Here is a 13587-nt window from a genome sequence, read left to right as displayed (position 1 = left end):
AGCAAAACAAATGTCACAGGGGTGATAAATCTTCCCTATGTTTCCCAAAAAGCTTAAAATAGATTTTTTGGCTGGAGCTAAACACGTTAAAAATGTACCAGTTCAAAATTACAAACAGATTCTACTTAACAACAAACCCACAGTCCCTGTCTTGTTTTCACCGCCTGTATACTGCTGTTCAGAGTATATAGGGCCTGGTGGCCCCACGCCTTTCCTTTTTTTAATTTGGGCACGGGGTTCCCCTTAATATCCATACAAGACCCAAAGGGCCTGGTAATGGACTGGGGGGTGTTTTCTTGTACGTGCAGAAAAGCTTTAAACCCGGTAGCCTGGTAGATAAATGGACCGTAAAAGACCAGAGGTGCACGGAAGTTTGAAGACAGTGCCAGGACCATCACCAGAAAGTATGGAGGTTTACCGGAAGTAGTGGCCTGAAATAGCATATGCCATACAGGTCAAAGAGGCTTAATGACCAACAGGTCTAGATGTATTATCCGGTCAGATGTCTTCATCACACAAACCGTGGGGGGGAAGAATTGGTCAGCACGACTTTTTTCTGCACTCTCCAGGCCATTCTAGTAATGTCTTCTTCCTTGGTGGTGGGTAGTCCTTCCTGCTGGCTGTAATGATACATGAGCACCACTTAGTCAGTTAAGAAGTACTGAAATCTCAGGGAGGATGGGGGCATAGTTAATGATGCAGAATGATGCTGTGTGCCATTCAACTTCAAAAGCAAGGAGCCATGGACATCAAAGAGGCAAGTAAAGCATGTAGAGGTCTGTAATTTTTATCAAAGGTACTCTTCTGTGAGCGACGGAATCCTCCGTGTTGGACCCCCTCCTTGGCAGGGTCTATCAGGCATGCAGATTTTTGCCCTCTGCAGGGACCATGTAATGAGAAGCTCATTACATGGTCCCTGCAGAGGGCAAAAATCTGCATGGATTACTGCCCTCTGTACTGGATTTGGTTGTGTCTCTTCCTACAATCCAAAATTGCCCCCACCTCAAACTCCTCCTCGTTGTCGATAATTACGGGTTCAGGCGGGCCAGTATTGCAACCCGAAAAAGAGTTGGGGATAACGGGTTTAAGTAGGGATATGTGAAAAACCGGATGGATTTTCAATGAATTAGGTAAGCCCAGCTCATAGGCCATGTCACGGAACGTCCCACACTCCGCTTGAGTGCTTCCGTCATATACCACTTCCTCCAGTCTGTATACAGATAACAGATATTCCAAGCTCTCTGAGCATCAAGACAAGGCGACACTTGCTTCACTGCTACCATGAACTCAACACAGGGTTAATTAGAACAAACAACAATGAGTTGAATACCTTTAGAACCTAGACTAAACTTATTTACAGTAAACCCATTATAGCTGACATCAGACAGGTGAGTGGAGATGATGACATTAGCATCTCCTCACAGGATGTGTCCCAACAGTATAATTCAGTCTTATCATTCTAATATGGCATATAACGGGTTCCAGAGTCTGTGTGTTTTGGGGGGACATGGAGCTGAATCCAAAGTAACACCAACCCCAGGGTCCCCAGGCATACAGCTCACAGAGAGCACCATTCCCCCAAATGCTAGGGCCCATAATCGGTGGACAACAGGCTTGCATACAGTCCTCTCCAACAGCCTCTGTTCTGGCTAGGTCTGTGACATTTCTCCCCTTTCGGCAGGAGACTAACACAGGAGGAGACCCCAGACGGGTTGACTCCGAAGTTAGTCCATAGTTCCAGTCCTCTAATGCCGGTACCCACACAGTACTCCAAACAAATTGTTCCAAACAGAGTATTACTCACCCAGCCAACCTCTGCCTCTCTCAGAGAACATATCTGCCGCTGGGGAGAGGCCTGGACTGGCCTTTCTCCCTGGAGAGAGGACAGGGTGTCTGGGCTCACTCTGTCATGCTGTTGGGGATCTAGGCCCACTGCCCAGCATCCCTGGAGTATACAGGTGGAGACTGAAGTCCCATCCACCTTCACAGGAAATCCATCCTCTGTTAGTTGAGGGCAGAGTCCAGCAGTCCTTGGCCCTGTTGCCAGCCCTTCTGCTGGAAACCCCACACCATCTGTTCCGGCTAACTGTTGGAGAGGGAGGCCGACTGCCCCGCCTCCCTGGAACTCTGTAGTTGTTGCCAGTGCTGGGCAGAGGTTGGTAGCACTCTGCCCTGTTGCCAGCACTTCTGCTGGGGACTCCGCATCCTCCGCTCCGGCTAACTGTTGGGGCAGGAGGCTGGCTTCCTCCACTCCCAAACTGTGTAGCTGCCATTGGGGAGGTGAGCCGGCTGCTTCCTTTTCCATTCCCTCATCTGGCTGCTGGGACGACATGTCGATGGTACTGTCTCCCAGGTACACGGATCTTTGCTGGGGAGGAAAGCCCACTTCCTCCACCCTGGCCAACTGTTGGGGAGGGACAACACACACCTCCTCTCCCTTCTCCCCCTGTATCTGCTGCTGGGAAGTGATTGCCATCTTCTCAGCCTGAGCCTCCACAATTGCTGCAGGTGTGGGGCAGAGGTCTTGGACCCTCTGTCCGGTTGCCAGATCTTCAGTTGGTATTTCCTGATAGTCCCAGGCAAAGGGAGCCCAGCCCTGGCACTGAGCAATGTCTAGCAGCCGTCTGTAGGCGATCTCTAGCTCCCATTCCTGAACGGCCAGAAACTCCAAATCTTCCTGTGCCCAGTGCACTTCCGAAATGTTCAGTAGCCCTTCTCTGAAATCCATGATTTCGTCCACCCGCCGCTCCAAATCACTCCCAAAGTTAGGGTCCCCTGTCAGCTTCACAAACAACAGTCCCAAGCCGCCGTAGCTTAAGCCTTCCGTTGGCCTGTCATCCGCTATCCAGGGACATGCTTGGGATACATGCCACCGGAGGGCTCTGTAGCTCTCATCCAGCTTTATCTCTGCCCAGACCAGCCTGCTTAATTCAGCTGTCTGCTTCTTGTGTGGTTTTTCTCCCAAAAACCGCACCCGCAGTCCGTACTGCGACCAGTACCTTTCCTCGATGGAGGGGAGAACTTTTCCCTGGTGTCGCTGCTCACGGGCTAGCGCTTCCTTCCAGAGTTTGCAGCGAATAGAATCACACCATCCCAGCAGGACCTGCTCCGATACTGGTCCTCTGTGCTGTATCTGCATCTCTCGCAACCTCCTTCTGAATTCCTCATCCATGGCGGCTGGTATCTGTACCTCTCCTCTCCTGCTATCTGGACCTTGGATCCAGATGGAAGTTTGGATGTCCCAGACTGTAGGAAGCTTTCCCGCTGCTTGCCACCAATGTCACGGAACGTCCCACACTCCGCTTGAGTGCTTCCGTCATATACCACTTCCTCCAGTCTGTATACAGATAACAGATATTCCAAGCTCTCTGAGCATCAAGACAAGGCGACACTTGCTTCACTGCTACCATGAACTCAACACAGGGTTAATTAGAACAAACAACAATGAGTTGAATACCTTTAGAACCTAGACTAAACTTATTTACAGTAAACCCATTATAGCTGACATCAGACAGGTGAGTGGAGATGATGACATTAGCATCTCCTCACAGGATGTGTCCCAACAGTATAATTCAGTCTTATCATTCTAATATGGCATATAACGGGTTCCAGAGTCTGTGTGTTTTGGGGGGACATGGAGCTGAATCCAAAGTAACACCAACCCCAGGGTCCCCAGGCATACAGCTCACAGAGAGCACCATTCCCCCAAATGCTAGGGCCCATAATCGGTGGACAACAGGCTTGCATACAGTCCTCTCCAACAGCCTCTGTTCTGGCTAGGTCTGTGACAGGCCACATCATTGATTTTTCTCTTGACTGAAAAGGGACCCATGAACCTGGGACCTAACTTTCTCGAAGGACAAGCCATCCTTAAGTTACTGGTAGACAGCCAGACCTGATAGCCAGGTTCTAGCAAAAGTTGTCCTCGCTTCTTCCTGTCATACATTTTTTTGTTGTATTCCTGGGTTCTAGCCATTGTTTCTTGCAATAGTTTGTTGTTGTTGATGAAGAAGTTCATAGTTTCAGAAACCGCGGGTATCGCACATTCAGGTAAGGAACTGGTTAAAAAGGATGGGTGAAACCCGTAGTTCGCAAAAAACGGTGTCTGTTTGATGGCCGAATGCACAGAGTTGTTGTAGGCAAACTCAGCAATAGGCAGGAGAGAGACCCAAGTCGTCTTGTGAGAAGGCAGAAAAGCAATATAGGTACTGTTCCAGCGACTGATTAGTTCTCTCCGTCTGCCCATTCGTCTGGGGGTGGTAGGCCGAAGAGAATGCCAATTCTATCTCCAGAGACCTACAGAGAGCTTTCCAGAATCTGGAGGTAAACTGAACCCCATGATCGGATACTATACTTGAGGGAACTCCGTGGAGGCGTACAATTTCCTTAATGAATATTTTTGCAGTTTCCAAAGCTGATGGGGTACCCTTCATGGGTAGAAAGTGGGCCATCTTGGACAGTCTGTCTACAATGACAAAGATGGTGGAGTAGCCTTCTGCCAACGGGAGCTCAACGATGAAGTCCATCGCAATCATTTTCCATGGCCTTTCTGGCACGGGTAAGGGCCTTAATAGCCCCCAGGCCTTCGTTCGGCTGCTCTTGCTCCGAGCGCAGGTAATACAGGACTCCACAAAGCTCTTGCAGTTGCTTACCAGCTGGGGCCACCAAAAAGTACATTGTACAAGTTCTGTTGTTTTCAACACACCAAAATGCCCAGCCAATTTGTGGTCGTGGCAGAGTTCCAGTACAGCAATCCTCAGATCCTCTGGGACCAAGATTTTATCCTTGTATCGGAATAAGCCATCTTGCAAGCTTACCTCGCCGTCCACAGAAGGGGACAAATTTCTTGAGGCCTGTTTGATCCAGGATATAAGATCTCCCTGAAAAAGCAGAAAACTTCCAGCAGGGAGAATGGTGTCTGGAGGCAGAGATTCCCTGGAGTCATGAAACATACGGGATAATGCATCTGGTTTGGTGTTCTTGGTACCTGGCCTATACGTAATGTGGAATTGAAATCTCGAGAAGAACAGAGCCCATCTTGCCTGTCGTGGTCTCAATCTCTTGGCCATTCTCAAATACTCAAGATTTTTATGGTCCGTGTAAATCAGAATGGGGTGAGCGGCCCCCTCCAATAGGTAGCGCCACTCTTCAAGTGCGGCTTTAATGGCCAGCAACTCACGATCTCCTACATCATAATTTTTTTCTGCATCAGAAAGTTTTTGCGAGAAGAAGGCTACGGGATGAAGGAGAGCCTTGGCACCTTGTCGTTGAGACAGTAGTGCCCCTACCGCGACCTCTGATGCGTCCACCTCAAGGACAAACGGCAAGGCAGGGTCTGGGTGCTTCAGGACAGAAGCGGAAGTGAAAAGTTCCTTGAGTTTATCAAAGGCTGCTTGCGCCTGAGGAGACCAACAGAATCGATTTCCCTGTTTCGTCAGTTCTGTGATGGGGGCGATTATAGTAGAAAAACTCCTTATAAATTTCCGATAAAAACTGGTGAAACCGACAAAGCGTTGGACCCCTTTTTTATCGGATGGAGCGGGCCAGTCCAGAATAGCTGCAACCTTTTGTGGGTCCATTTTAACACAATCGGTAGAGATGATTAGGCCAAGGAACTGAATGCACTGGAGCTCAAAATCGCATTTGTCCAATTTAGCATAGAGTCCATGCTGCCTGAGCCGGGTTAACACATTCCTGACATGCCTGCGATGTTCAGTAACAGAAGAGGAGAAGATCAGAATGTCGTCCAGGTATACGATAACATATAAATCCAGGAGGTCACGAAAAATGTCATACGAAATGTTGAAAAGTTGCCGGTGCGTTGCACAGACCGAAGGGCATGACGAGGTATTCAAAATGTCCGAACCTGGTACGGAAGGCTGTTTTCCACTCGTCCCCCTCTCTGATGCGAATCAAGTTATAGGCCCCACGGAGGTTGAGTTTGGTAAATATTTTTGCTGAACCCAATCTTTGGAACAGCTCTGGCACAAGAGGTAAGGGATAGCGATTTTTAATGGTCACCTTGTTGAGTTCTCTATAATCGATGCAGGGACGTAGCGAGTGGTCCTTTTTCTCGACAAAAAAGATGCCTGCCCCGGCTGGTGATGTCGAAGGACGGATAAAGCCTCTCTTAAGATTTTCATCGATATACACCTTGAGAATACCCAGCTCCTGCTCTGTTAAAGGGAATATTCTCCCAAAAGGAACTTCAGATCCGGGCAACAACTCAATAGAACAGTTGTAGGGTCTATGAGGGTCTCAGCCCCTTTTTTGCTAAAGACATCGTAGAAGTCCTGGTAAGGGATGGGAATCGCCTGATGCGATTCCGTGTCGGTGTTCAGACACAAGAGTTGACTGGGTTTTGCAGGAGTTCCGTGCAAACAGTGCTGTTGGCAGTAACTGGAAGAGAACTTGACTTCCCCAGAAACCCAATCGATACTGGGGTTATGCGCCTGCAACCAAGGCATTCTTAGAATAATAGGGAAGAGTGGTGAAGAAATGGCGTCCAGCCGGAGAAATTCCTGATGACAGGTGTTCATGGTGGCTAGCAGTGGGATGGTTTCCAAGGTGACCGGACCAGAGCTGAGGGTGGAACCATCCGCGAGATAGACAGCAAGTCCCTGCGATTTTGTCCGAAGAGGGATACGGTGTTGAGTCACAAAGGTGAGATCAATGAAGCAACTGCACGCTCCTGAGTCAATGATGACCGGGGTAAGCAGATCCTGTCCTGGAAGCTGGAGGGTAATGGGGAGAGCCAGATGGGTAGCAAGGTTAGGCAAGGCAGGTACGATTTTAGAAGTAGCTGAAAGAGACTTACGTGTCTTATTTGGGCAGGATCTTACGTAGTGACCTGATTCCCCGCAGTACATGCATAAGTTGTTGACCCGTCGACGTTGTCGTTCTTCGGGAGTGAGGGATGGGCGGAGAAGCCCCAGTTGCATCGGTTCAGAAGTGTCAAGGGCTGAGGCAGCCGGTACCTGAAGGCTTTGACCTACGGAGCTGGTAGCACTAGGGACCTTGGGGAGGACCCAAGTGGGGCGGAACTGGTTGACGACCTCTCGGAATGACGCTCTCTCAAGCGCCGATCAATCTGCACCGACAGGTTAATAAGGTCTTTAAGAGTTTGGGGTACGCCTACCCGTGCCAGCTCGTCTTTGAGCGAATCGGATAATCCTAAGCGGAATTGGTATCGCAGGGCCGCATCATTCCATTCAGTGTCTGAACTCCAACGCCTAAATTCCAGAACATAGTCTTCTGCAGGCCTGCGCCCCTGTTGTAGGGCGTGTAAGGCGGATTCAGCCGTGGCTTTTAACTGAGGGTCCTCATACAATTGAGACATGGCAGTAAAGAAGGTATCCAGACTATCCAAGCAGACTGACTTTTGCTCCAGGAGACGGTGGGCCCACGCCTGTGGTTCTCCAGATAGAAGAGAGATAACAAAACCCACCCTGGTTGCTTCCAAGGAGAAGGTGCGTGGTTGCAAGGCGAAGTACAGTTCGCAAGCGTTACGAAATGCTCGATACTTGTTGCGCTCTCCGGTAAACCTTTCGGGTATAGGGACCCTGGGTTCGGGAGGTAGCATAATGACTGAGGGTGTAGGTGAGAGCCCGGTAGCAGAAGCACCTTGTGGGTTAGCAGGTGAGGATAGCACCTGAACTCGTTCCTCCAGTCTGGTATAACCTTCTTGAAGGCTCTTCACAGCCTGCGTGAGACCCGCCAGGTGTCTGCATAGCTCCTCCATGGGAGAGGTCCCCTGCTCGGACTCGGACATGGCTGTCCGATACTGTCAGACTTACCCGTATCAGACTGACGAACCTGATATAGCAGAGGATGGCCTCCCGTACGTATCTGGTTCCCGGCCCCTGATAAAGCACACAGAAGGCACGGGAGCACAGAATGGTATGAGAGCCTGGCGGGTGGTTAGCAGGGATGAGGCCCAAAGTCCTGATGCAAGCTGGCAGGAGATGATAGGTAGGCTGTAGGTCAGCTACAGGTGCAGAGCAGGAGCAGGCAGATCCGAACACAAGCAAGGTTGGCAACAGGCAGTCAGCACGGTACAAAAGGAGCAGGCAGATACAAAGTCCAGGTCACAAGCAGGTTTGGCAGCAGGCGGTCGGCACGGTACAGAGGGGTCAGGCAGGTTCAAAGTCGGAGGCAGGCTAGGGGTCAGATGCAGGCGGATAGCAGAGCAGAGTCCAGTAAACAAGCCATGTCACAGAGAGATCAAACAGTACACAGGAAACAGGAAGCACGGGAACAGGAAGCTGATGATCGGACAGCACCGAGCACAGCATCCCAGCAACCTAAATAGGGCAACCGGCGCCAGCGCGAGCCAGTGCGACGCGGCGCACTCCAGAGTGCCAAGCAAGTGTCCTGAACCGAGATCCTCTCTGACACTCCCTCTTCCGAGAATCTAAGACCTTCCATATTATATGCCTCATCAATTTTATCGAACCATTCACCTATTTTTGGGCTATCCACTTCCTTCCATTTTTTTGGGATCAAAGAGTTTCTGTACTCTTTCATTGGTATGTCGACCCCATGGAATAAACATATCCAAGGGTCCTCAGGAAGCTCAATGCTGGTAATCATTTTTATATACCGTAATATTTCCTTCCAATATGTTTTAATCTTCAGGCAGCTCCACCAAATATGGGCCATAGAGCCTATTTGATTACAACCCCTCCAGCATTCTATAGTTAGCCCCTTTTGAAATTTTCCTACTATATCCGGGGTCCTGTACCACCTAGTTAGACATTTATAATTAATTTCCATCATTCTAGTATTTACAGATGATCCGTGTACCAGTTTCAAGATTTTCCCTATCTCTTGGTTCTTCCCCCGTTGTCCTAGTTCCCTCTCCCAATTTTTTATAAACGTTGGGACCTCCAACTCCTTTCCCTCCTTGAGTATTTTATATTTTATACTTATAGATACCACCCCTCGCTATTTTCATGTCACATAATCTCTCTAGTGCTGTCGAATCATCTCCTCCTCTCAATGGGTGTGGCAGTGCCGCTACAAAGTGCTTGAGTTGGAGGTACCACCATTCATTCATTTAAAAAAATTCTTTTTTCATTTTTAACTCTTGTAGTGAACAAATTTCCCCCCTATGTGTAATGTGTTGCAATTGTGCACTGTCTTTTTTAATCCAGTTTCCCCCTATCGAACTTTTACCGGGTGCAAAATAATTATTATCTTTTAGTGCCATTAATGGGGAATTATATTCCCATTCATTCTGTTTGTGCATCTGATCCCATACCCTCATGATATTTTTGGTCAATGTAAGTGTATTTACTCCTAATATCCTGTGCTGTGGTGGTGTCCATATATTCCTCCCTAAATTTGTGCCCGCCGTGGTATATTCTATTTTTACCCATCTTTTCTCACTCTTTACTTTGGTCCATTCCACCATACGTGTTAGGACCACCGCTTCGTAGTACTTTTTGAAATCTGGTACACTTAGTCCACCCTGGCCTTTCCCTCGCTGCAAAATTGCAAGGGAAATCCTGGATTTCCTATTTTGCCAAATTAGTTTTGATGTTAAACCTTTAATTACTCTAAAGTATGCAGGGGGTATGTAAATGGGGAGCATCTGAAATTTTTACAGAATGCATAGAAAAGAGTGTTTAAGGAAACGTTATTTTCTAACTTTTCCTGCCCCCAGTCTACTTTATTATGGTGTTTTACAGGACCTGTAAGTTCTTGGGCCCCCCCCTGCAAGCACCTGCCCAATCCCAAAGGCCTTACAAAATTGAATCAATATATGAGATACCTGCATGCTTTTAAACTTCTTTTTTTTATGTTTATTTATCAAATTTTCATATACAAAGAAAGAGATAAAAAACACAAGAAAAAACTACCTTGACCCTTATTTTTGTAGCAGGGGTAATAATAGACAATTTAAATACCAATACCATACTATATTCCCTCTTCCCTCCCATTCATCCTCTATTAAATCCTACCTATTCCACCCTCCCTCCCATCACCCCTTTTCCCGAATCCCTACAACCTTCCAACCTCACTATAGTCCTTAGTTAGTTTGACCACCTGCCCAATCCCAAAGGCCTTACAAAATTGTATCAATATATGAGATACCTGCATGCTTTTAAACTTCTAAGATCTATGTTGACAGGCTTTGTTTTTTACATTTATATGGGATGTATTTGGTATATAAACTATATACCCGTATTTATCGGCGTATAACATGCACAGGCGTATAACATGCACCTTAACTTTAAGAGGGAAGTTTCAGGAAAAAACTTTACACAGACCCCCTGCATAATTCACAGACCCCCTGCATAATTCACAGACCCCCTGCATAGTACATGGACCCACTGTATACTACACAGACCCCCTGCATAGTACACGGACCCCCTGCATAATACAGGGACCCAGTGCATAGTACATGGACCCACTGCATAGTACGCGGACCCCCTGCATAATACACGGACCCGTGCATAATACACGGACCCTCTGCATAGTACACGGACCCCCTGCATAATACATGGACCCCTGCATTGTACACGGACCCCCTGCATAATAAACAGACCCCCTGCATAGTACACGGACCCTCTGCATAGTACACGGACCCCCTGCATAATACACGGACCCTCTGCATAACACATGGACCCCCTGCATAGTACATGGACCCCTGCACAACACACAGCCCCCTTTCATTATAAAGACCCCCCCTGCACTCCCAGGAGACCCCCAGTCTCCTGGGACAGTGTTGCCAAAATACTCTAAAGTTGAGAAAACTTCACACTATCAGCCTGTCAGCCCCTTCTTATACACCACTCCTCCTGTGTCACTCTCATTGTAAATCAAAGCTTCTAAATACCTCCATTAATGCCGAACCTGGTCATGTAACTGCTCCCCTCTCTTTCATTGACGGTCACGTCACCACTCTCCTCCTCCAATCAAAAGCTACACACGAGGAGGAAGCGGAGTGGGAGGAGGAGAGCAGCCACAACTAGCGGCTTAATTGAGGGATTCAGAGGCTTAGACTTACATTGAGAGTGACACAGGAGGAGCGGTATATGACAAAGGACTGGCAGTAATATTTTCTGAATTTTAAAGTTTACTGGCAGCGCTGTCCTATGGCCAGGGGAGGTGGGGCGGTCGGCCTGACACCCTCACAATGGGTGGCACCCAGAGTGGACCGTCCGATCCCTCTGTTGGTAAAAAAGCAGATATTGGTGTATAACATGCAGGCACGGTTTACCCTGTATTTTCAGCATAAAAAAAGTGTGTGTTATACGCCTATAAATACGGTATATATTTAAACTTAAAATATAGTGTTAGATTTCTAGTATACTATTTTACGTAACTAGGAAAATGTAATTGTATGTAACTAAAGACCCAGATTCAAGCTATAAATTAAGCTACATGTACAGTACTTGCTGAATCTGAAAACCCTAACCTAATCATTTCCAGTAAATTATCCTGTCAACTGGCTCTTGTACAAAAATACCAGCTGGATAGAAACCTTTGTACGGCAATGCGATTAAGACGAAAATACCCATGCTGTTACAGAAGTGTTCATAATGCAGTAAGAGTCATTTTCATAACATATTTGTTAATCATTTAAGGTTGAAGCTGGACCGAGCAGAAAAGCTAATTAATGGACTTGGTGGAGAAAAACAGCGGTGGAGGAGCATAGCTACACAAATGGGAGATACGTACCAGAACATTGTTGGAGATATGTTGCTAAGTGCTGGTATTGTGGCCTATTTGGGTTCATTTACTTCAGAATTTAGACAGGTATGTAGTATTAGGAGCTGTTCATCCATATTTGGTAGTCTATCATTTCCCAAAAAATATTTAATAACTAATGGCTGTTTCACACAATTTAGACAATTTATTTAGAAAAGTTGAGGTATTTCCCATAGCAACTGATTGTTATGTAGTTGCTTTTATAGCGCAAATCAAATAACAGTGACTGTCGCTTTGAGTAAAATAGTTATCATTCTTTCAAACTGTTTTTCCTATTTTAATGAGCCCTATTATACTGAACCCCCATTGTTGGTTCTTAGTTGTAAAACTAACAGATAGCTTTATATAATGAACTGTAAAAAGCATTAATTCTGATATGTTGTTTTGACATGTTTGTTGATTTTCTTATAAATAGTATGAGTGTGTTACAACAAATCATCTATGCATCTACCTATGGCCCATATAGCAAAACTATTGTAGATGATTTAGGAATTTTTAATCTATATGAACCACTTATACACTATTAGCCCTTTTTTATAAATGGTTTAGAAAATGAAAAAAAAAAAAAAGATCTCATTCACTGCAAAGATCATTACCCCTGTCAATACATCATTTTTGATTAGAGATAGCATTTTCTCATTTTCATGGTAAATAATATTGTATTATGTTTTAAGGAGGTTAGTTTGTTTAATTTACATCAGTACATTTGATTCATTTTTCATATTGTAGCAGTAGCTGTTCTATCTGGAAAGCGTTGATAAAAAACAAAATCATCATGCTTTATCAAGCAGGAAATGAGCTGGCAGTAAACACTAGGCACACAGTTTAAAGATGGAAAAAGAATTATAGTGTGATTATATATGGACATGGGTTTAAGAACATTTAAAGTGGTTATTGTAGTTTAAGTGAATTGTACCTAATTTATTTAGGCTCCACTTTTGTGTAACTTTAAATATTTTAAATACAAAATACCTTTTCCAAGAACATACAATAGAGGCATTCTCACTTCACTGGATGGTACTTCCAGTTTGAATTAAGAATATCCGTATGACATATTTCACTAAATAAAATGAACCAGAACTCAAAAGGTGAAGATTTTCTATGTTATAGGAAACATTTAAAAATGTTATTTGTGCTTTGGAAGTAACCTGAAAGATTTACCTTTCTCTTCAATTCCTCTTGAAAAAAATGGTTTTGAGCTTTCTGTGCCTAGGCATTCCTGTGCTTACAGTCTTAAAGCGTTACTAATTTTAGTAAATATAAACTGCTAAATACCTTTTCTAATCAGCAGTATATAGCAGTCTTGTGACTTCTATCGGTTCCTGGTTAAAGCTTGTAGGAGAAGTTTTCTTACTGTACTGGCTGTCCTATTAGGATGCAGGACCCCTGACCCTCTGTCTGGACAGTGCTTATTGGCCCTGTGCTGGTCACATGCACTCTCCCAAGAAAAAAAAATCTCTTTAGCAATACACATCAAACTGAGCATGTGCATCCTGACTCCAGTAACTCTGTCTTATCCGGACATGTTTTGGGGGCAGTGCAAGAAGGGAAGGATCTGTGCATACAGGATCAAACAGCCTTTTTACACAATGTAGAGGATTGACCACTTAGGTTCCACGGTGAGTATAACAAGCATGCTTTACTGCATATACAGATCGATTTTACTGTTTGGGTTTAGTAACACTTCAAGGCTATATATCTGTGATGTGACATTGCTGTCTAACACATTGAGCCTCTGACTACTAGTCTCTTGAGAGTTTGAGTGAGATATGATAATGTCAATGCTATGCTACCCACTGCACTTCTTATTGAAGGGAAAACTCAGATTCCAATTTGTTTATTCTGGTATTTGCACCTCTCCTACTGTGA

At 45.8% G+C, this 13587-nt stretch overlaps 1 protein-coding gene across 1 annotated transcript in view; it reads left to right on the top strand.

Moving 5' to 3' along the window:
- LOC141133958 (dynein axonemal heavy chain 3-like) overlaps window positions 1-13587 on the top strand; it is a 3453856-nt gene that overhangs the window by 2757131 nt on the left and 683138 nt on the right. The window contains exon 59 of the mRNA XM_073623563.1: window positions 11595-11766. Within this exon, the coding sequence (XP_073479664.1) occupies window positions 11595-11766 (172 nt within the window). The remainder of the gene's footprint in view (window positions 1-11594; window positions 11767-13587) is intronic.

The sequence above is a fragment of the Aquarana catesbeiana genome, linkage group LG03, assembly GCF_042186555.1.
Source record: "Aquarana catesbeiana isolate 2022-GZ linkage group LG03, ASM4218655v1, whole genome shotgun sequence".
NCBI lineage: Eukaryota > Metazoa > Chordata > Amphibia > Anura > Ranidae > Aquarana > Aquarana catesbeiana.
Note: the sequence above shows the minus strand (reverse complement) of the source record. Positions and strands in the feature narration are given on the sequence as shown.